This window comes from Taudactylus pleione, unplaced genomic scaffold (genome assembly GCF_031769625.1).
Source record: "Taudactylus pleione unplaced genomic scaffold, aTauple2 ptg000015l, whole genome shotgun sequence".
NCBI classification, from domain to species: domain Eukaryota; kingdom Metazoa; phylum Chordata; class Amphibia; order Anura; family Myobatrachidae; genus Taudactylus; species Taudactylus pleione.
In genome coordinates, this window is record NW_028284417.1 from 11,817,337 (window position 1) to 11,842,127 (window position 24,791).

General features: G+C 43.4%; 1 protein-coding gene across 1 annotated transcript in view; it reads right to left on the reverse strand.

The window, feature by feature from the left end:
• PHIP (PHIP subunit of CUL4-Ring ligase complex) overlaps positions 1-23,026 on the reverse strand; it is a 228,528-nt gene extending 205,502 nt beyond the window's left edge. Inside the window, exons 1-4 of the mRNA XM_088471636.1 lie at positions 22,903-23,026; positions 22,727-22,785; positions 22,569-22,598; positions 22,020-22,079 (exon numbers count right to left, since the gene is read on the reverse strand). Of these exons, the coding sequence (XP_088327762.1) occupies positions 22,020-22,079; positions 22,569-22,598; positions 22,727-22,785; positions 22,903-22,945 (192 nt within the window). The 5' untranslated portion in view covers positions 22,946-23,026. The remainder of the gene's footprint in view (positions 1-22,019; positions 22,080-22,568; positions 22,599-22,726; positions 22,786-22,902) is intronic.
• Positions 23,027-24,791: the final 1,765 nt, after the last annotated feature.

The following is a 24,791-nucleotide window of genomic DNA, read 5'->3' on the forward strand; positions in this document are numbered from 1 at the left end:
TATCCACTGGCAGATATAATGATCGATTAAACAATATTGTTCATTTTATCTGCTAGTACATACGCACCTTCAGCCAGTATTGAATACAGCTGTGCACCAACTACGAAAAATTATAACAATGTAGTTAGTGCCCCCTGAGGAATGAGTTTGGGAAACACAGGGGGTCATTCAGACCCACTCGTGAGGGGCAGTACGCTCGCAAGCGGGTCGATGTTCCCCCACTGCGCATGCGCACGACGGAGGGAGCTCCGTCGTGCGCATGCGCGAGACCGGGCGAGCAACGGGCTCTCCATCGCTCCTGGTCTCGCACCAAAGGGGGCGTGCTGTCGATGTTGATTGACAGCCCGCCCCCTTTGGTGGGCGTGCTTGCCAGACTGAGGCGTTCCCATGGGAACGCCTACCGTCTGAAGCCGGCCCCACTGACATCACTACTGATGTCAGTGGAAGTTATTTTGGCTCTGATAGAGCCAAAATCACTCCAGGGCTTGCGGCAGCGAGACCCTACCGCAGGGTCTCCGTCGCAAGCCCGATGGTCGCGATGGTCAAGACCATCGCGACCATAATCATGGACGCTCGCTATAGCTGTGGGTGGTAACCCACAGCTATGCGAGCGTCCATGAGGACGCTCCTAAAACAGGTAGGAGGGTCCTGATTCAGAGCGAGCGCTCTGGTCAGAGCGTTCAGCTCCGAATCAGGCCCAGTGTACACAAAGATCCAATATCATCAAGATTATTTGTAATCAAGGGGACATTTAGAAGTAAATGATTATTAGGGTAGTTTGCTGTAGAGGATTCCTTTAGTAGGTTGACACTTTAAACATACTTACTGTAAGCATTAACTACTCTTTCCCAATACCCAGCTTGCTGGGTCATTACGTTATCTTGTGCCAAGCTCCACAGGATAGATTAGAAATGAAAAAGTTTGAAAAAGTTTCTATACATAACAAAATGCGTTGTTGGAGATGGCTGAGAGACCTTGTGACAGACCTATAACTATATAATGCGTAGCACAGATGGTGTAATGGTTAGCATTACTGCCTCACAGCACTGATGTATGGAGCTCTAATTGTGTGGAGTTTGTATATTCTATTGATGCCTGCGTGGGTTTCCTCCTGGTACTCCGGTTTCCTCCCTCAAAATATACTAGGTTAATTGGCTAATTACAAAAGAATTAACCCTAGTGTGTGGGTACATGTGGTAGGGAATACAGAGGTAGATTCAATTAAGTGCAATGTTGAATAGCTCCAGGAAAGAGTTCCCAGAGACATTCAATTTACATCAGTGGTAAACGCAGCATTTTGAAAGGGGGGGTTCCAAATTCTTGGTTAACGAACCAATGAAAAAACAACACAAATAGATAGATACAGCTTACGCAGGATTTAGGACCACTACAGTAAAATATACCACGTAGCCTATGACGGGATACACACAGATTGACCGACAGAGACAGACACACCCCTCTATCACTAAAAAAACATGACTGCAGCAGGCAAATAAATACAATCAGCATGATTTATTAAAGATCCCACTGCCCCCAGTAGTTGTCCCCCTATGTAGTGCCCCCTATACAGTGCCCCCAGCAGTGGGGCCCCTATACAGTGCCCCAGCAGTGGGGCCCCTATACAGTGCCGCCAGTAGTGCCCCCTGAAGATGGTGTAAACTACCGGGGCTAAACTACGAAAAGCTTGGCTTTTTGGAGTTTAGTACATAGGTTTTTGATCATAGCCCCATTGGGGACTGCGATCTTCAGTGCTAATTACCACTCTGCTAGGGATTTCTGTGAATAAAATAGTCCAACAGACCGGCACTCATCCAAAGTACAGTAGAACACTTGCCTTGGTGCCCTCCCTGGGTGAACGAACTCACTCCTTGTATATGGATCTAAATGGCGGCAGCACTCACAGGACTTTAAATCACTGAAACACTAAGTCAAGGTTACTCCAACATTTCAATCTTTATAAGATTTTCCTCAGGACAAAAAGCATACAAAAACAAGATACATATATAGGTAACAAGACACTCACCCATGTGCTGCAAGATGTGTTGCCGGTGTGGGGGATGAATAAGTCATCCAGGCGTGGGTGTGCTGACCCGCCACACACCTTAACCCAGGAATTGACAAATTTTTGTAAAATCTAGGAGCCAGGATGAAAGTGTAAGAACCAGACCACCGTCCCCCCAAAAAAAATGACAGGAGTGAGTGAGCACAGCTCTGTGTGTTATGCAACTGTTATCATACCTCCCAACATGACCCTCTCCAGGAGGGACACAATGCTCTGGTCCTGGACTTCCCTGGTAAGAGGCGGGGCTGCAGCACAGTTCAAAATTCAAACAGGGGAGTCACACCAACTGGCAGTTGGTGTGACTCCCTATTTGAAATTTGGACTGTACTACAGCCCCACCTCTGGAGCCTCCACCAAATTACCAGGGAAGTCCAGGACCAGAGCACTGTGTCCCTCCTGGAGAGGGTCATGTTGGGAGGTATGTGTTATACACACTATACTAGTCCACAAAATGGTCACAGTTGAAAGAATACAGTAAAATGGAGGCCCCTTCACTGCTCTGCACAGCTCCCCTGCTCCACCCCCCACCTTCCAGTAATAACGGACCACATTTCACATAAAATAATGGTGCCAAAAAGTAAAAAAAAAAAAACTCCCCTCCCCTCATGGTCACACCACTATCCCTCTTAAGCCGCTCCGCAATTCCTGGGCACGCATAGACCCTACTACCAGAGAGCTCTATGCAGCCGGAGATAGCAGACAGACAGCCGGGATGTATGGGAGGATCAGCGTAGACGGTGGCAGACAACAGGGATCAGAGCAGGCCAGGATGGAGAGGAGTCGTCTGTGCAGACCAGGACGGACAGAGACACAGCAGTCACCACAGACAACACTCAGCACATGCACTCCTTCCTGTGCATGATATGCACACTGCAATACTATAAGCACGCATCTCTGCCGGAGCTGATGAGGATCTGCTTCCTCCCTCACTGGAAAATCTAGTAGCCAGGCAGCAAAATCTGGTAGCCATGGCGACCTGGCCCCCGGGATTTGTCAAGCCCTGCCTTAATCATAGTGACATACCCAAACACCACAATGCAACAAACCCACGGAGGGAAACCGGCACTGGAAATATCTACATGAATACTAGGTCATAAACGATACATCACCTCACAGTCTGTGCCTGATGTATGTAAATAAAAGTACCAATATTGTACAAAAGCATCATAATATGGCTACAACCTCCAGGAACACAAAGATGTGCAACAATAACGAGATAATCCCCAGAGTGAGCAATGGCTGCATACATAGAACCTAAAGGAGTGCCGAATATTGATCAGATTTAAATGTCCCAAGACAAAACAATGTAAACAATATAACACACTCGACTATATGTGGTTTGTTAATACCTCTTTTATACTAATGAGATATATAAAAGAGGTTTTAACAAACCACTTATAGTCGAGTCGGATGTTTCAAGTGGAAATAAAACCTCTCAAAAGCGACCAGGATAGTATACCATCTACTTCATCTCAGAAGTCCCCTTTAGGGGTTATCACCCAGGCGAAAAGTGGCATAGGAAGAGGCAACATACAAGACATGGAGGCCAGAATCATATGAAAAAGATCCTACAAAAAGAAAATGTAATAGTAAATCTGTCTGCTCAGATCCTCACTCCGGCCGAGACTGACTTATTAAATCATGGTCTCTCTTTCGAACCCACAACATATTTAATGCATTTGATTGGAAAGTAGATTTGTGGAGATTCAATAGAAACTTAAAATTAAATGGAACACTTTGGTTAAACTTCCGGTAACACAGTGTATATAAAAAGAGTGTCCTGTTAAAAATAAATCAGTTTTTGAACCCCAATACTCAAATGCTTCAATTAGGTGTTTTTCTCGTATAGTGGATCAAGAAGTGTTAAATGCATCCCATAATTCCTATGAACATCTTCCTAATTTACTCACGTGTCAACAACATGCTTTGAAATCACTCCGTGAAGATCATTCTATTGTGATCTTACAAGACACAACTGCATATAGTGAAATATATAGACAATTAAATGACACTGATGTGTATAAATGTTTGTCATCTGATCCACCAAGGACATATAAACAAGAGCTGGACGATATTCATGAAGCGGTGCAATTGAAATATATTACAGTGAAAACCCAAGTCAGCACTTACAATAGAACATCCAGTGGTCCCTTTGTTTTACTCACTCCCTGAAATCCATAAAAACCTTGCCCTTGCGGCCTCTCCCCCCTGCGAACCTATATACGAGCATCCCACATCAGAAGGGACTAACAGCTATGTAGGACTATCTTACACCTAATCCAAATTATTCTGGACCTAAAGTGGAATTTTTTCTATATTTAATAAAGGTTAACATTGAGTAGAAATTATTTCTACTTTAATGGAAAAAATTTCTTGAGTTACAGGGTTGCAGCATGGGTTCAAAAAGGTGTCCTCTTCACTAGCTAACATCTATATGTTTAAAATCGAAAAATATTTTTTTAATAATCCTGAATTTTCCAAACATTTATTATTTTTACTCGTTACATTTATGACATTTTGGTCCGGCACATCAGATGGCTATAATATATATATATATATATATATACACATATACACACACACACATACACACACACAGTATATGTTGTAACCATAGAGCCCCTGAATATATTAGTATGTAGAGCAGGACACTTCTATTTTGAGACTTTAAGAAGTCTGGGGATCAATTATTATCTATATATTATTTCATTAAAATGCAGTGCCACAACGACTTAAGTGCCAACGTTGTTCCCAATGATTATACAGTACAGAACAGTAAGTGATATGTTGCTACTTCTCTACTCCCATCAATAAAGCACAGCACATAATAAATACACACACACACACATATATATATATATATATATATCATTCACACAAGACTGACAGCAACATGTAGACATCAGTTAGATGGCCATATAAATAGACAATGGCTCCTAGCTGGTATCATATTTCCCGTGCATTGATCAGACATCAGTGAGAACAGAGTTTATTATTTAACAAAACCAAGTAGCAGGTGCTTCTCTCTCATTGGTCCTAAGGGGCTTGTTTGAGGAGCAGCAGCCTTGATAAAATAAAATAAAAACTTGCACAGGCTAACAAGGGAATAGCAACATGATTATATAGGAGAAATAAACAATACCTTTATTTCCAGTACTACTTACTATACACCAAGATAAAAAAAAGCAAGTAATAAGCAATGTGCTACCCCATATTGAGTGGCCCTTTAATGTTTAAAAGGGCTACAAACATTAGACTTCATCTCAGTAGCAATTTAAAAGAAAAAAAAAAATAAGTCAATGAATCAGTAATAAGTTATTAGCAAGCATCTTAAACTAGTGCTATATAGTTATTGGAAACAGGAAGGAGGTGGGATCCATGTGTGAAGGCCTGGAGGGCCAACTGATGCCCATCACTAAAAGAGGCAGGAGCTAGAAGATGGGCTACCTACTACACATATCAAATAAGACTCTTTTCAAAGCCTTGACATACAAAACTAGGGAGATTACACCCAAAAGTTAGGTTAAGGGGCCCAATACATCAACTTCAGAATGGTGCACTCCATTCGTCAGTATGAGAGACAGACATGTGGTTCCATAAAACAACTTGCTGGCTCAGATTTGACTGACTGACTGGCTCCAGAACATCTACATTAAATTTTGTACACTCATGATAGGAATTTGTCCTATGACAAAAAAAATCATAACACATGAATATTTCCATAAATCACTCTTAAAATACATATGCATTAATAGTATAACTGCTGACAGCGTCTAAATAAGCAATTCGATCATAGGCCAAAAAACGGCACAAAGATTATGTACATCTAAGGAGGGAATAATAGCACGATTTCAAACAATTTCAAGTTTAGCTCTGCGAGTAAAATGCTATCTTTAATCCCCTTTACCAGGTATTAGCAATAACTGTGATAACATCCATTTCATTTGTAATCATGATATTCTCATTAGACCCACGGCGCTAAAGTGAGATACATATTTCTTAGACCAGAAAACAGTTGAGTCATAAGCCTCAGGGAAGCTGAAGGAATACTACTTTCAGGGTAATGAGAAGAAATCTCTCTGCACAGTACTTCTCCATTTATCATTCTACAACTAAACCATGGGGGAGGGAATTACATTTATATATCTTTGTATTTAGTAGTATAAAGATCTAAATATACCCCTTTCAGACATACTCCCCGGCAAACACATGGTTCCGACCCGAGTTTCTTACAACACGGGTGTAACCTGGGTCTCAACTTTAAGAAACCCTTTTACACTACATAGCGAAGCAGTGTATTTGCCACGTCGACCCCTTTCACACATAAGCCTCGCATTCTACAAGCCTGTGCTGCCAGGCTGCTCTCATGTCACACTCATACACACATATCAATCACTGATCATATACACATACAGCAATCACTGCTCAGACACACACATATAGCAATCATACACCACTTCTCATGCCTCCAGACCTCAGTACACAGCTCAGCACCCAATATAAGCAGTGTCTGTGAGACGGTGCTGGGGAGGGGAGGTGCCCAGGATAGCAGTGTGCAGCTAAAGCAGAGAACAGACGGGGAGTCGCTTGGTTTGGAGTGCTGCTGGTACAGGGCTGCACACTCTCTCTCTCTCACTCTGTCCTGCCGCCAAGCCCTCTGATTGGCTGAAATTCTGACAGCTATGGAAGAGAGCAAGCCACACCCCTGTCAAGATGCCTAGAACAGCCAATCAGCTCTTTCTATTTGTGACCTGGGTCTAAAAACAGTGGTCGCACCTTTCAGACAAGAGCAGGGGTACTGACCCAGGTTTCAAGTACCGGGAATAACCCTGGTCGACTGCAGGCTCGCTGATCCGGGACTGTAAACCCAGGTCAGACCCTTTAAAACATAAGCAGGGCCCTGGTAGACTCACCGTGCCCCGGCAAATTCCCGGGCTTTTGCTTATGTCTAAAAGGGGTAATATAGAGCATCTCTACAGCAAGGGATCAATGTCACAAATAATGCAGGTTGTTTAAAGGTGAATGCTGCCTGCTGCTCCCCCTATAGATAAAAATTTACAAAAACTCATTCATTCATTTCATCTGCAGATGCACTTAAAATTGTCTGGTACATCCACTCTAAAATTATAACGTGTAACCCAGCAACCATGTGTGGCAACGATACATAGTGCGCGCCGTACACACCGCGCAATCCAGTGTATAAGGGCGCAATGTATCGTTACAATCTGCATGTAAAGCAGAGCACACACTATGGGCCTGATTCAGACACGCTCGCGAGCGCTGGGCGCTCGCAAGCGGGTTGATGGTGGCCCAGTGCGCATGCGCACGACAGAGCCGGCTCCTTCGTGCGCATGCGCGAGACCCGGATAGCAACAGGCAAGCCGTCGCTCCGGGTCTCGTACCAAAGGGGGCGTGCTGTCGATGGTGAGTGACAGCACACAATATACAGTGTATAACATATCACTTCAATCTGAGGGAACGATATATTGTGCAATATATCATATAGTGTGTGCCCAGCTTTAGTTAAATGCATTTCTTTATATTTATATCTACCTTGTGCACTTTTCAGTGATATCTATCATGCAGGCGTTTATTTTCCTTGGTCCTCATTGCACAGCTCTACGGTTTTTGCTGCATTAGATACTAAGGTAGCCAAACAGTAGCTTTCTGGAAAATGTACTCACAGCAGTAGCAACTCTTTGATGATAATTATGTGCTTACGTTTTCTGCTGTGATTCAGTTAGATACTTTGCAGATGCAAATCTTTATTGATTTGTTGCCTAACACACCAAGCCTAGTAAGCCTTGGCTCACAAATTTTAACTATTAACATGGGAAAATGAAGATAAGCCAGATTTTCTTCTTTCATTATTGCAGTTCCCAGAGCACCCCCATCTTTGTAGCCGTTTCCATGTCAATGCAGAAACAATTCCCTCACCGCACTTCATTGATTTTTGTAATTTTTGCAGCCAGGCATAGTTATGCTTCAATGAGAAACTGCATCCCTAACAGAAGTAAAATAAAATACGCAGACAATAAAAGTCATATATTATGGATATTATGGATAAGATCATCATATGCAAACAAAAAAAAAACAGTAGTTTATCAAAACAATTCCTACAATGTACACAACTTGTGCAACATTAAACAGTATACATAATATAATGAGCAACATTATAGGATAGGTTATGGCTAATGGATAATGGAGAGATGATAGATAAAGAACTGAAAGAGGGGGGGGGGGGGCAGAAAAGTCCCTTGGACACATTGTACATAATAAAAGGAACAACCTACCTCCAAACTATTGATATTTCAACTGAAATCTCTTTCACAAAAGTAGATGGTACCAAAGAGCAACACCAGCCAAAATATATATATATCTTTTTTTCACACACATACACAAACAGCGGCACTCCAAGGTTTAAATCAATTCACGTATATTGGTATACTTCCAACGCTTCAAAGCCACCAGGCTCTTTTGTCAAGGAATACTTTTTTTTTTTTTTTGTACCTGTATTCCTTGCAAAAAAAAGAACCTGGTGGCTCTGAAACGTTGGAAGTACACCAATATATACGTGAATTGATTTAAACCTTGGAGTGCCGCTGTATTTCTTTCTATCCAATTCCACTATTAACAGAAGGCACCCAAGTTGCTGGCTTACGTTCATAGGTGTGCCGGATCACCCTTGAAAAAAGTGATAGATAGATATCTATCTATCTCCTTATCAGCTATAACATCAAATCCACAAGCCTAATATTGTAGGTCCCCCCGCATGCCACCAAAACAGCTCTGACCCATCGATGCATGGACTCCACAAAACCTCTGAAGGTGTCCTGTGTTATCTGTCGCCAAGATGTTAGCAGCAGATCCTTTAAGTCCTGTAAGACGCAAGGTGGGGCCTCTATGGCTCAGACCGGTTTTGCTAACACATCCCACTGATACTCCATCGAATTGAGATCTGGGGAATTTGAAGGCCAAGTCAACACAATGAACCCTTTGTCATGTTCCTTAAACCATTCCTAAACAATATTTGCATTGTGTCAGGGAACATTATCCTGCTGAAAGAGACCACTGACATCAGGGAATACAGTTGCCATGAAGGTGTGCCTAGTCTACAACAATGTTTAGGTAGGTAGTACATGTAAAAAGTAATAGGTTTCCCAGCAGAACATTGCCCAGAGCATCACACTGCATCCATCGGCTTGCCTTTTTCCCATAGTGCATCCTAGTGCCGTTGTTTCACCAAGTAAACGACTCACATGCACCAGGCCATCCACATGATGTAAAAGAAAACGTGATGCATCATGTGCCCATTGTAGGCTGTGAACAGGGGTCAGCATGGGCACTCTGACCAATCTGCAATGCACTGTGCATTCTGATACCTTTCTATCATAGCCATCATAAACTTTCAGCAATTTGTGCTACAGTACAGTAGTACTTCTGTTAGATTGGACTCAGCCTTCGCTCCCCACACACATCAATGAGCCTTGGGGACCCATGACTCAGTCGCTAGTTCACCGGTTGTCCTTCCTTGGACCACCTTTGGTAGGCACTGCACAGCGGAAACACCACAAAAGAGCTGCAGTTTTAGAAATGTTCTGTCCCAGTAATCTAGCCATTATAATTTGGCACTATATAGTGTGATTTTATGTCATCATACCAGGAGTCTGTGGTAGAAGACTACTTTAAGCCTCCGACGTTGTCCAGATAACAATTTCTGTTAATACTGCACAATCAAGCCACCATCTTTAAAACAGACGCCCTCCAAAAAAGTGGTCAGTATAAACCAGGGTTTTTCAGATGATACAGTTTAAGTAATTCTTAAACACAAGTTTCGAATTTGATTTACGTGCCTTTCTTAATAAGATCAAACAAACAGTAGTGAAAGCACACCTATTGCTTACTCAAATGAGTAATAAGTGTTAGACTACAGGTCCTGATTCAGAGCCGGACGCTATTTGCGCTCGCTCAGAAAAAGGGGCCGGATATTTAAATTGAGAGCTCGCTCTTTGCAGTCTGTTGACGCCTCTATGTCTGAGTGAGCGAACAAAACATGCGCTCGCTATTTTGTAAAGACGCCCCCTGGCCGCTCGCATCCTACGTCATCTCCGCTATTTATTAGATTAATTGAGTACATCGAAAGGCGTCTGAACTGCTCGCAGTGCTTGTGGTTGGATTTTCCTACCGCAATCATGCGAACAGTTCAGGCTAAGAAACAACCAAGTGACGTGGTCGATGACGCTGCTTTGTTAATTATACACACCCTTAAAACGCCCGTTTTGACCGTTTGGCACGCCTGCGTTCGGATCACCACTCCCCGTTTTCAAGCACCTTCCCCTGTTACCACCCACAAACGCCTCATCCTGTCACTCAAATTAGCAGGCACTCGCTGTTTTGCGAGCGCTCGATTTCCGACCGCAATGACTGGTTGGCGCATGCGCATTACGACCCATGCGCAGTTGGGCGAACATCGCTCGGAGCAAACGAGCGGCTCTGAATCAGGCCCACAGTCCATAAATGTTCTAGGAAACTAGATCACCAGTTCCCTACAGGAGCCCACATGACAATTAACCACTCTTCTCCCTAAATGCCTTGTAAAAGTATTCACCCCCCACTTTGCATTTTTCATGTTTTGTTGCCTCACAACCGGGAATTAAAATGGATTGTTTGAATGTGTATTTTTTTTATATTGTGAATTAAACAACATTTAGGTCAACATAAGAGAAAACTTCAGCGTGCAATAACTATTCACCCCCCTCTAGTCAGTACCTTGTCGAGCCACCTTTTGTGGCAATTACAGCTGCAAGTCGCTTTGGATAAGTCTCTATGAGCTTGCCACATGTTGCCCCTGGGATTTTTGCCCATTCCTCAGGCAAAACTGCTCAAGCTCTTTCATGTTGGATGGTTTCCGCTAGTTAACAGCAATCTTCAAGTCTGACCACAGATTCTCAATTGGATTGAGATCTGGGCTTTGACTAGGCCATTCCAACACATTTAAATGTTTCCCCTTAAACCACAAGAGTGTTGCTTTAGCAGTATGCTTCGGGTCATTGTCCTGTTGGAAGGTGAACCTCCGTCCCAGTTTCAAATCACAGGCAGACTGAAACAGGTTTTGCTCAAGAATATCCCTGTATTTAGCACCATCCATCTTTCCCTCGACCCAAATCCGTTTCCCAGTCCCTGCTGCTGAAAAACATCCCCACAACATGATGCTGCCACCAACATGTTTCACTGTGGGGATGGTGTTCTTGGGGTGATGGGATGTGTTGGGTTTCCGCCAGACATAGCGTTTTCCTTGGTAGCCGAAAAGTTAAATTTTAGTCTCATCTGACAAGGGCACCTTCCTCCATACATTTGGGGAGTCGCCCACATGCCTTTTGGCAAACTGAAATCGTGTCTTCTTATTTTTATCACTAAGTAATGGCTTTTTTCGGCCACTCTTCCATAAAGCCCAGCTCTATGGAGTGTACGGCTTATTGTGGTCACATGCACAGATACACCAGTCTCTGCTGTGGAACTCTGCAGCTGCTTCAGAGTTACCTTTGGTCTCTGTGCTGCCTCTCCGATTAATGCCCTCCTTGCCCGGTCTGTGAGTTTTGGTGGGCGGCCTGCTCACGGCAGGTTTGTTGTGGTACCATGTTCTTTCCATTTAATGATGATGGATTTGATGGTGCTTCGGGGGATCATCAAAGATTTGGATATTTTTTTTTTTTTATAACCCAACCCAAAATTGTACTCTCAAAAACTTTGTCCCTGACTTGCTTGGAGAGCTCCTTGGTCTTCATGGTGTGATGCCTCTTGCTTAGTGGTGTTGCAGCCTCTGGGGCCTTTCAGAAAAGGTGTGTTTACACTGACAGATTATGTGACACTTTGATTTCACACAGGTGGACTTCATTTCACTAATTATGTGACTTCTGAAGGTAATTGGTTGCACCAGAACTTTTGAGGGGCTTCATAGCAAAGGGGGTGATTACATATGCACATGCCAATTTTCAGATTTGTATTTATAAAGATTCTTATATATATATATATATATATTTCCTCATTTCACTTCACCAAATTATACTATGTTGTGCAGATTCATCACATAAAATTCATATAAAAAAAAAAAATTACAGGTTGTAATTAACAAAAAAGGTAAAAAGCCAAGGGGAGGGGGTGAATACTTTTGCAAGGCACTGTACAATTAACAATTAATTTAAGTTCCACGTCCAGTTTAAAATTTTGGAACGTTAGCCACTTGTGAAACAGATTTATACTCCATAAAAGATATTAAAGTTTTAGAACGTATTTAACCCAAGAATCTTAGTAAAATTTTTCAAAAACAAACAGTTACTCAATGGAATGCTGAAATAAAATATCCATATGTAATATATGCAAGCACATGAAGAAACTTATAAAAGAGCTTGGAAACCAATGTTTACTTTATTAAACAGGCAAAACAGAAAAATATTCTGTGTGCTGGTGTGAGCGGCCATCTAGTGGTGAGAGGGGACAGTATGCAAAGTGATATGTGGCGCAGATAATAAGCCTTTTTGGGATATATCTTCCCTATGGAATTTATATATATTCCAGTTTAAAAAAAAAAAAAAAAAAAACTGGTAACCTCTATTTAAAATCTATATAAATTAATAAATGGTGACCTATCCCATCTGCGCCATGCACAGTCAGCAACGGAGATGAGGCAGACCGAAGAGAAGAGAACCCTGCATTGCCAGGCCGCGCACAGGGTTAAGTTCATCAGTGGTGGGAGTGATCCAGCATATACTGAGTCCATAATACTTGTGCTATAACTGGTACTGGTCAGACATTGATCTGCAACATACTATACACACATCACCATTTGTTTATGCTCCAGTTATAAAAATATTCAATACCCAATTTGTGAATACTGCAAGAAACTATTTTTACATATTTTAAAATTCCTTTAGTCAGTCAATGGTTTGATTCAGAGCATTTAAACAGTATAAGTGCACAAAGTTAAAAAATAATTTTGCAAAACAAACGTTTTAATTTGTTTTGCACCACTTTCCTTTAAAAAAAAAATACCTAATTTTCTATAGTTAAAATACCTCAGTCTGCAATATAGACAATCTGCCTAGGTGATGTACTGATAAGGACGGCCAAATACCTGTTTTCTGCCATGAAAATAATTTATTTTTAACACCATCATAATACCTGGACAATATCAATAATAAAAATAATGTTATAAACCTTGCATGCACATCTAGACCTGGGGTATATTTACTAAAGTCCAGCTTTTAGAAGTGGAGTTGTTACCCATAGCAACCAGATTCTAGCTATTATCTTCTAGAAGGTGCCAAATGATAAGTAGAATCTGGTTGCTAGAGGCAACAACTCTACTCTAAAAACCTGCACTTTAGTAAAAATACCCCCTAGCCTCAGTATTGTTGGCATGCTTACATTTGACAGAATTGTCATAAATGTCTTCTAGAAGCTATACTAGCCCCAAATACTTGTCAAAAGGAAAAGATAGATTTTGGAAAACAGAAGGGTTTTAGTCAATTTACCCTTTCAATGCAGTTTCCCTCAAACACTGTGCTGTTACATGACATACTTGCATACTTAAAACTGTGGCCTCTTCATGTTGTGTTCATAGCAGATTTGTTCAATTATACAAGTGGACTAGAGTGGAGAGACAGGAAATTTGCTAGTAATATTCTAAAATGTGGGCAGAGTTGGGACAAACAAAACGAAAACATTACTTAAATGCATAGATCTATAAATGATAAATAAGTAATACTATCTAATATTAAGACACCTATGACCTCATTCTATGGACAAAAAACTGTTCTATAAAGTGCCAGGAAATCATTTGTTACTCGGTTTTAACAAAATGTGATACTGTAAAAAGAAAGTGGTTTAAATATTGTTGCTAAACTGCAAGTAAAAGAACAGTGACCGGCAATGTCACAAAAACATTCCGGTATTTAACAAGCAACTTCTGAAGGAGGAGTATAGGTGTTCTGACATGAAAGAAGGCAATATGATAACCACTTACCCTCTTCTACAAAATATTAAGAATTTGAATGCACTTTTAGATATTTGAAACCTACACAAAACTGTCCAAATTACAACAGTGAAAATTAGTGACAATATTCTAACTTCAGCATTGAACCTCTGAAACATTGCAGACATTCATTGGGTACAGCCTGGTACAAATCTATAAAGAATCAAACAAAATATGAAATATACAATACAGTGATCACGCTGAGCAAAAAAAAAAAAAAATTGTGGGTCCCAAGGACACCTGGCTTTAGGAAACTGGGGTCCTGCTCCACAGTTTCTGGCTCCCATAACATATTATTGGAGGTGAGGGCAGGCAGCAGTTGGAACAGTGCTGGGGCAGGTAGCAGTTGGGGTAGTTGGGGTTAAGAGCAAGCAGGAATTGAGTAGAGCTGGGGGTATAGGCAGGGAGAAGTTGGAGTACAACTGTGGGTAGAGGGAAGTAAGGACAGGCAGAGCCACACTGGTAGGGAGAGAAGTGAAGACAGCAGTTATGACAGCGCTGGGGGGCAAGGAGTACTGGGGGTAGGGAGGGGGCAAAGGAAGATAGCAGCTGAGGCAGTACTGGGGACAAGGAAGAGGCTAGGGGTAAGCAGTACAGGAGCTAAGGAGAGGGTAAGGGTAGTTAGCAGCTAGGGCAGTACTGGGGGGAAAGAAGGGGGTTAGGGGCAGGTATCCTCCTACACCTGCTCCTTTACAGGATAATTCAACCTGGAAACTCCTGCCCTTAACTGATACCCGGGTAGCTGGCCGAGTACTGCAGTTCTACTAAAGTCCATACATTGCACTGGGGCGGGGGCGCAGTCACGTGGACTCAGCAATGTGTCATGGTTACATATAAAGTAAAGGCTCTCCTATTGGTCACAGCGGACATCGTTCCCATTGGTCCGGCTGTTACATCGCAGGCAGCGCTGCCGGCAGCAATTAGTTGAGAGAGAGGGCCTGCTGTATGCGCTGTGTGTGTGTTATGTATGCAGCAGCCAAATCACTGCGGCAGCACCTCCCAAACCAATTGCTGCCGGCAGCGTTTGGTTAGGGATACGCTGCTTGCAGTGATTGGCTGCTGTGGACACAGAACACACAGCGCGTCCTGCAGGACCCGTGCTTTTTAAAAACCAGGTCCCCAACTGCCTGTATCGCGTAAATACGTGCTCTAGCGCGTATTTTGCGATCACTGCAATATATCAAAAAGCTCTGCAAAACAAGATAGAACACCAAGAGGCACATCCGATTGATTAGGTCCTGTATCCCCCTGCATGATAAGCCACATAGGTTTTTCTTGCAATCTCAGGAGCAGCGAGGAAAAGTCAGCATTAAAATCCACCCTCTTGAATTTACTGATTTAACGTGGAGAGAAACCCACAGATTCCATTTATGCGTAATCTATGGGTTACCGCGCATTGCACTAGGGTTTACAGTGTAGGGAAATGGTGAATAATTGTATTGCTCTGGGCGTGGGACACAGCTTTTCCCCACGGAATAAACCCTGCGTCTAAGTGCAAGTATGTTAAGCTCCAGGGATGAGCACCCAAGGACATTCAATTGCCTATGCTGCAATACTACGGACTAGCGGATTTCTGCCCGCACTCTCCTGAGGTGCAAGCAGAAGTCCACATTAACTAGGCCCTCAAGTATAGTTGCGGTGTTACCACGTGCAGAAACATCACGCCCGGCACTTAACCCAGGAGATGCAGTTTACCCAGGCAGTAGTCGTAGTTAGGTGCATCTCTCAGGTTAAATGCCAGGCACAATACGTTCAATTGAATAGCTCTGGACACTTAACCCAGTAGGCTACATCCCAGCGATGAGAAATTAATTCCCCCCCATAGATCTGGCTGCTAAACTCAAATTTACTATATTGATCATGTTTGATCTTCATAAATGGCAGAAGGTGGTTGGTACTACAGGTTGTATCCTACATCAGGTTAAAGGAGGCCAAGAACATTGGTAAAATTACAAAAAGAAAAAAAAAAAAAACTTTTGCTAAAGACAAAAACACCTTGGACACTTGTCCAAATATTATATGCAGAGGAATTAAAAAGGTTATTAGCAAAACAGTCTACAATGTAGTAAACAGGGGACAGATTAGTTGCCCTTGCCAGTGAAGGGATCAAAAGGTAAGTAGCATATGGGCACTTTTGACTTCACATTTAAAAGCACGGCACTCCAAATTAAAATAATTACATTTTATATGTAAAACAGGGAGGATGTCACAATTACTCAAGCAGCGTGGACAAGTGTTCACCAATGTTCGGGCAGCACAAATGGTGTAATGGTTAGCATTACTGCCTCACATCATGGGTTTGATTCCCACCAGGGCCATAACTAGGGTAGTGCGACCTGTGCCATGGCACAGGGCACCGCAGAGGAGGGGGCGCTGTTAAAGCCTGTCAATTTTCCGGTTTATTATCGCTCTCACTTGTAGCTTCCTTTACCCCCAGCATCTTCTGGCCTCCCCCATCTCTTCCTGGCCATTCCTCATGAAGCCATGGCCCTTTTTGCAGGTGCACTCTTATGTCCCTATTGAAAAAACAGGGGGGGGGGGCACCAATGCTCTCTCTGGCACAGGGTACCAAAAAGTCTAGTTACAGCTCGGATTCCCATCACTGCCCTGTGTGGAGCTTGTATATTCTTCCCGTGCTTGCATGGGATTCCTCCGGATACAATCGTTAACTCTCATATTCCAAAAAAAATATGTAGGTTAATTGGCCTCTGACAAAAAAAAAGTAACCCTAGTGTGTATATGTTTGCATGTACATGTGGTAGGGAATATAGATTGCAAGTTTCACTGGGGAAGGGACCGATGTGAATGGCTCAATAGCCGGCGGTTCAAATCCCGACAGCGGCATCCCGATTACAGACGATCCCGACAGGGGCGGTAAGGGAATGGGTCAGATGTGAATGGCTCAATAGCCGGCGGTTCAAATCCCGACAGCGGCATCCCGATTACAGACGATTCCCATCAGCGACAGCCCGACAAGAGCAGAGTTAGAAGCAGCGGAAGCCCGACAGCACTGGAAATCCCAATCGTGGATAGGTAAGTATCTACTAACCTAACCCCCCTAACCCTAACCCTCCTTAGGGGTGCCTAACCCTAATCCCCCCTCAAGTGCCTAACCCTAACCACCCCCTTCCCCGTTGCCTAAACCTAAGTCCCCGGGGGGAATCCTAACCCTAAGTCCCCCCCGGGGGTGCCTAACCCTCCCTCCCCCTAGCCTAACCCTAACCCTCCCGGGGGGTGCCTAACCCTAAGTCCCCCTCGGGAGCCCTAAACCTAATCCTCCCCCCTGCGGCTGTCCGCTCGCGGCACCCGGCATCACTACGATCGGTATGCCGGGCGCTGGTCTCCCGGCGTAGGGGAAATGCGGGCGTCTACATCTAGACGCCCGGCATTTCACCCTTGCCGGGATATGACAGTCGGGAAGCCGGCTGCCGGTATTTAGGCAGTCGGCTTCCCGATTGCTTCCCGCGGTAAGTACCCTAACCCTCCCCCTCAACCCTCTAAGTAGTGCCTAGCCCTAACATCCCCCCTAGTGCCTAACCCTAACCTCCCCCCGGTCGTGCCTAAGCCCTCCTTCCGGCACCCTAAAAATAACCCTCCCGGGGGGGGGGAGGGGGTTGTCTAACCCTATTTGCCCTTCCCTGTAGCCTAACCTCCCCCCCTGGGGTGCCTAAACCTAACCCCCCCTATCCCCGGGGACAGTGATAATTACCCGGCATCCGGACATTCAGGACTCTGGCAGTCGGGATGCCGACACCGATATTCTGATCTCATTCGGGATAGCGGCATCAGCATTTCCAGCGGCAGTAAATCGGCACCTGGGATCTCGCCCGCCGGCTTTTTAACTACATCCTGAATGGCCATATACTAGCTGTTTATAATGTTCTCCAATACACACATTTCAGCAGACCCCATAAGAGAGTCTTTTAAACTCTCATGATAAATTGAGATTTGCAAGTATTGCAAGTATTGCACTATTTAGCTACTATAAAAATAAAAAAAATACTAAAAAGAACAAATAAACATTGAGCACTTCAGAAGCTGGAGAAGAGCTAAAGTTTAAAAGCAAAGATGTAATACCAACTCTAAAGGAATAAATTATTTTGGACAAAACACAGCCATATTATCTTTTATACAAATAGCTAAAAAACAAACAAAACGGGAGTGACTATTGGTGCTTCCTAATTATCTTTCAACAGTCAAACTTATGGGATCCATACATCAGCAATCAATTAGGGCAATTCCGTGTTTTGCAGCGAATTCTGTAAAACATTTGGCAAAATATGAGGTTCAGTGTCTGCCAGTTCCGGACAAAAAGTGATCAAAATTGGTTAATCAGGTTGTCAAACATATTGGATTTCAGCAACCAATCTGAAAATTATCAGCAATGTATGGGTACATATTGGTGGATTGAAGAATTGTTAAATCAGGAAAAAAGCAGAATCTGTGAATCGTTTTTTGCGATTGCTGATGTATAGGGTATGTAATGCTGGCTGTTGGGATGCCTCCTGTAAGAATACAGACAGCAGCATTCCAATGGTTGCTATACTTATCCTCCCCCCCCCCCCCTAACCCTCCCTTCTTGTAGCCTAACCCTCCCCACCCCGCACCCTAACCCGACCCGTTAGTGCCTAACCCTAAACCCTCCCCCCCACACACTTCCCAATGGTGCCTAGCCCTAATTCTCCGCCCTGGGGGTGCCTAACCCTAACCCCCCCCCAAAAAACCTAACCCCACTAGGCTCCCTAAACCTAACCCTTCCCCACCGCGGCTAAGGGCGCCCCGGGCTTACCTTGTTCGTTCTGGCGTCCTTCAGCGTTCCGCCTTCGGATTAAAATAGGCGTCGGTATTTAAACGCCTATCTTAAGTCCCTTGTCGGGATTTCAGAGTAGTATGCTACATCCCGTATAGGCCCCATAAGTCCAATAAAAGATAGATGGAGACTCAATTCTCTGAATCTGAACCCTTCTGCAGTCAGGTTTGCACCTGCGAAGTTTGCATTACAAGAAAGTTCTCGTGAACATTGTTCGTTCCATTTTACGCAGGTCAGCGAACAAAGTCCACTGATCATTAGAACACATTGTGTAGATACCTAACTGTTTAGCACAATAGTGTTTTGAAATGAGTGTGCCAGTAGTACTAATGCAACCAGACAATTCTGTAATATTTTTCTTCACCCTAATATAGGTTCAGTTGAAATAGATGTACAGTATGTACAAAGCAGGAATTCCCAATTTCTCCACTTCATAACATTGCAATTAGTGTGGGAAACAACTTGTGGTTGGATGTCAAGCTAAAGCTGGGTACACACTGACAGATATCTCCCACTCCATTGAACGGGCAATATATCGCCAGGTGTGTACAGTGGATACGTCTGAACGACATTGGATAAATCTGTGAATAATCTGCTGTGCAGTACAGTAGATGGCCAATATATCGGCCATCTGCTGGTGTGTACGGGCATCCCGACGACTGCCAATACACATGCTGCGAGATCCTGCGGCGATTGACAGGGCGGGCGACATATGCCCACCCATTCGAGCTGTCAAGCCCAGCACATCGGGCAGACGAATTGGTAAGTGTATATACACACTTACCAATCGATCGATAGATCGGCCGAACGGTCGACCTAGTGTGTACCCAGCTTAAGAGGAGCCCCAATTCTTCTTATTCTGCTGCAGGGTTACAGCAGAGTAGCTTGCATAGAGATAATATTTTCTTTATATTTCTTTACAATGGGGGCACAATTGGTAAACAAGATTTTCAGGAGTTTTGCCTTTGTTTATTAATACATTTGTGTTTTACTTTATTAATACATATGTATAATGGAATGGTTTTATGGACCCTTTACCATTATACTGAGGTAGCCCAAGCTTTTACTAGCGACAACCAGCCCAGACTGTGTAACCTGTGGCGGTCCAACTGAGGCTTACATTTGATACTGGATTGCTTGTTAAAGTATTAATTAGGTAAAATAAAAACCACACTAAACTTCACTGTCCAAAACAGACTCATACCTAAAGTTATTGGTTAACTGCTCACCAAAGTGATCACATTTTACTAAATGCAAAGCAAACTTTTCTTAATGCATATAGGTGATCAAAGGGCACAAGATGTTCCTCTTGGCAAATCTGTGCACCAAAAAAAATCAGGATGGCATGAAATATAGAAATTTAAAAAAAACATTTTAACCTAATTACTATTAATGAATAGTAATTATTAAGCTTATATCAATTCATAGTAGTTATCATTTTAATGGGTATTCCACCCTCAGATGAATTATTAGTCCTCTTGAGACCTTTACCAAATTATTTGGTAAAAGGTACCCATAAATGAACCACAGAAAAAGTAGGGCGACAAGAAACAAATTCTAGCTCATAACACATGGCTGAAACATAGTGGGAAAACAAAGATTTCTGTTTATATAACATTCCCAGATAACATGGAAAAGTTAATAAGTTAAAGACAATAACAAACAATCTAAAATGAATACTTTTATTGAGTGTTGTCCATCTATCCAAGGCTTAAAACAGTCACTTTGAAAAAAATCTAGTCTATCACCATCTAGTGATAAATACCCTAAAACATGTAAATTAAACTTTACTCTAACAAGGAAATTAAATTCTAAATCAGCTTCACTGAATATTTTGCATTCATATGACACTTACTTTCCTCATTTATTCAAATGTTACTTATAAGGCACCACAAAATATCCAGTGCTGTAAACAGGGGGGGTCGACAGTACACAATTACAAAGTTCGTAATCATGAGAACAGCATGTATTATTCTGCTTATCTGTGTGCATAAATGCAATTAGCAGAACAAACTCATAGCATACAGAACAATTCTGCTTGAAATTAAACCACAAAAAAAAAAAAAAGATTATAAATAAGGTAGGGACTAGGCTTGTCAGTCAGAGGTTAGATTCCCAATTATAAAAGCACAACATGATACGTCAGCACTAAATAAGTGTTAAAATAAATTGAAGATGTATATAGCTAAAAAATTAATTCATAAAAAATGCAACACACAAACATGTTCTAAGATGCAGGAAAATGGTTTACAAAGCTGTACACCCCCAGCCCCTTAAAACAGAAGAAAAATCCATTCACATTGTCAAAACAATACAGATGTAAAAGGTTAAATATCATTTGTTTTATTATTACTGTTCTAGTAAACAAACATTGATACTATTGTAACAATTACATTAACTGCTGTCAGTTACATAACCCAGAGACTGATGGAGAGGAAAGTGCACAAAAGGGGGTTTAAAAAAAAAAATAAGAATTATAAAAACAGATTAACCCTTTGACTACATTATGTAAACTAGTACCAAATGACACAACATTCTACATTCACAAAGACAACCTAAACTAGTCAAAAAAAATATTATACTACCTGGACATGTTAACAATGCATATGTATGTAATCTACTTACAGCAGCAATAAGGTGTGCATCACAATAAATAGCTGCATTCTTGCTCAGATGAGGCCTTTTAGCTGAAATAACTAGTGTTTGCCATGCTTGCAGTGATGTGAGTTGTGCCTGGGGCAGTGTGTTATGTGCATAGAGCAGGAGAGCCCTCCCCCCTGCTTCCAGGGCTGCACTCAGGTCCCTCCTCCATCTCCTCGCTGCTGCTGCACAACATCTATGACGTCTCTTTTATTTCTAGCATATTAAAATGGCATTTACCTGACTCTATAGTAAGATAAACACCGGTGACCCTGGCAGAGAGTAACCACCACCCAGCCATTCCTAGCCGACCAACATAAAGCCTCATTCCGCCCGATAACCCCACTGCCAGGCTTAGTGCATGCACCATACATCAGTGGCAAGTACCAAAAAAATGCGGGAAATTCAATTTTATTTCACTGTGCGAAAATATAAGGTAATAAAAAAACTTTTCCTAAGCGGTAGGAAAGTCTCACCAAATTCTGGTAAGTCCTGGGGTGCTCCTTGCCCGTCCAGTCCGCCCTTTTCGGCAGCAGCTGCAATAGAAAGAGACAGAGCGAGGGGGTCTGTTACCATCTCACATCCTGGTCAGGGCGCATCGGAAACTACTTCTATTTATATTGGTGTTTGGTGAGATTTCTGGCTGCAGCGTCCATGCTGATCTGCCAGGACGTCCCTGCTCTCTGCCTCTCTCTCTCGTGGGGTTATTGTATGCAGCCCCACACCCAGGTGCTTACCCCACATGCTGCCAGGGGGTGTGATAGTCAGGGTACATCACCCCGCAGCCCCCCGATACTAATACATGGCTCCCACGCCCCCTGCTAAGTGATGCCTGGCTTGGTGGGGGAGGGTGCAGAAGGCTCCGAGCCCTGGCATTCTCCTGTTGTCTTGTGAGGAATGGCTCGGCATGAGCACTACAGGGGGGCAGCGATGTGGCATCAGTGGGGGGCACAGTGCCCAGTACACAATATAGGGGGGCTCTGAAGTCCCCCATTCCCGAATTCCCCGTCCGTGTCCCCGCTCACCTCTTTCTTTTCCACCTCTCGGATCAGGACCTGGGAAGACAGAGCAGAGGATCACAACATGTCCCGAACCCCCAAATACACCTGAGCACAGATATTGGGGGCTAGCACAGAACTAGGGCTGAATGAAGGGGAACCACCCCCTTTCCTTAGGTTTATACCTGAGCTGCCTCCTGGCAGGGTCCATCTTCCAGGAATCTGGCAACGAGGAAATACAGCTCTGGAAGACACAGAAACAGAGGGTGAGGGACCAAGCATACACGCATCCTACACTGCATAGAACCATATATATGGTTTATTCGGGGGGATGGGGTGCTGCTGGGGAGGTCGCACATACCGGATTTGAGCTCGGTGCTGTGCTGGCTGCTGGAGGAGGACATGTTGGGGTAGCTGAGTATCCCCCCCCCTCCTCCTTTGCTTTCACTACTGCTGCCTCCTCCTCCCGCCACCGCCGCCGGAGCGGATCCCCGGGCCCTGCCCCTGGAGCTGTCAGGGTCTGGAGCAGGAAGGAGAAAGAGAAGCCTCCGCTTCCACCATGCAAAACCAGGCGGAGGGAGGAGGAGGAAACAACAAGCCTGAGAGAGATCGGTTCTCACTAGCTATGGTATCCCTCCGCCCAGGACTAGAGAAGACAAGAAAAAAAGTCCCCTACTCTTTTCATAAACACTGCATAACTTCCACATTCATGGAAAGCCCCTGATTTTTAGTTTTCAGATAATGTCATAAATTACGCCCCCAGTTGTATGCTGTATTCAGTGAAATTAAAATGTGGTACATTGTATATTATGACCACAAGAATTAAATAAACATTTATAAAAGTATTGGCCTACCTAAACTGGATGTTAAATACTGTATGTTTTCCCTAGTACTGTCAAAACATGCGCAATGTATGCCAACATTAAATGTTTTTATTTTATATACTGTAGAACACTGCATACTTTTCAGTCAGTTCATTAGTTCAAGTGAAGTTTACCTGAAACAATAGTGTTCCATAAAACCTATTTACATATCTTCGTGCAACTTGTTTCCATGTTCCCAAACAAAATATTAGCTCTGCTATTTATTTTTTTATGCTAAATAATTACTCCGTTATGTATTGCTTTTCCCAAATGTTATTTATAGCATGTGACAATTTATGTGGTTCATACACCAGAGCCAAGACTTGGGTTAAGGTGCCTACACACTTGCAGATGTGCTCACGATCCGACATCGTGTACAATTTCACATGAACTCTCCCCAGGAGCTCCCTGGCAGTCATGGGCAGGATTTGGTCTAAAAGCCACCAATTTGATACACGATCTCATGATTTATCGTGCATCGTGTGGGTTGTCCAAATCGTCAGATCGTGAGCTTACCAAACAACGCATGAGGCTCTTCACAATTGGATGGACATATAAATAATGGGTGGGGCTAGCTAGGGGGTATAAAAAGCAGGTGCCATTTTAACTCTGCACATTCTGCTCTGCTACTGTTATTATTATTATTATTACCAGTTATTTATATAGCACACACAAATTCCGCAGCGCTTTACAGAGAATATCTTATCATTCACATCAGTCCCTGCCCCAGTGGAGCTTATACTCTATATTCCCTATCACATGCTCACACACATACACACTATGGTCAATTTTGTAGGGAGCCAATGAACCTACCAGTATATTTTTGGAGTGTGGGAGGAAACCGGAGTACCCGGAGGAAACTCACGCAAGCACAGGGAGAATATACAAACTCTACACAGGGTCGTAGTGGGTGAGGCTAGGTGTATACCCGCTGAACTCTGTACATTGCTACTGTGCTCTGCTTTGTATTTGGCTTGCCTTTTACAAAGTGTGTTCTACCTGCAAGTGTGTTCTACCTGCATTCTATCCTGTTCCTGAATTCTGTGCTGATGGATCCCTATTGGTATAGAGTGTTGGTCGCCTATGCTGGGGTCAAGGTGATGAAGGAGAGGGCCCAGCGAAGGAGGAGAGCATGCTGGACCAAGGAGTGGCTGCTGCAAAGGGATACTCGCTCTCACATGTCCCTGCTGATGGAGATCAAGGAGAACAACCCGGACGACTACCACAACTACCTGCGCATGGATGACGGCACTTTCCAGGAGTTGGTGAGTATGGTGACCCCCCCACATCCGGAGGCAGGACACAAGGCTGCGGAGGGCAATCCCTGCTGAAGAGAGGCTGGTGGCTACCCTGAGGTACCTGGCTACATGAAGGTCACTGGAAGACC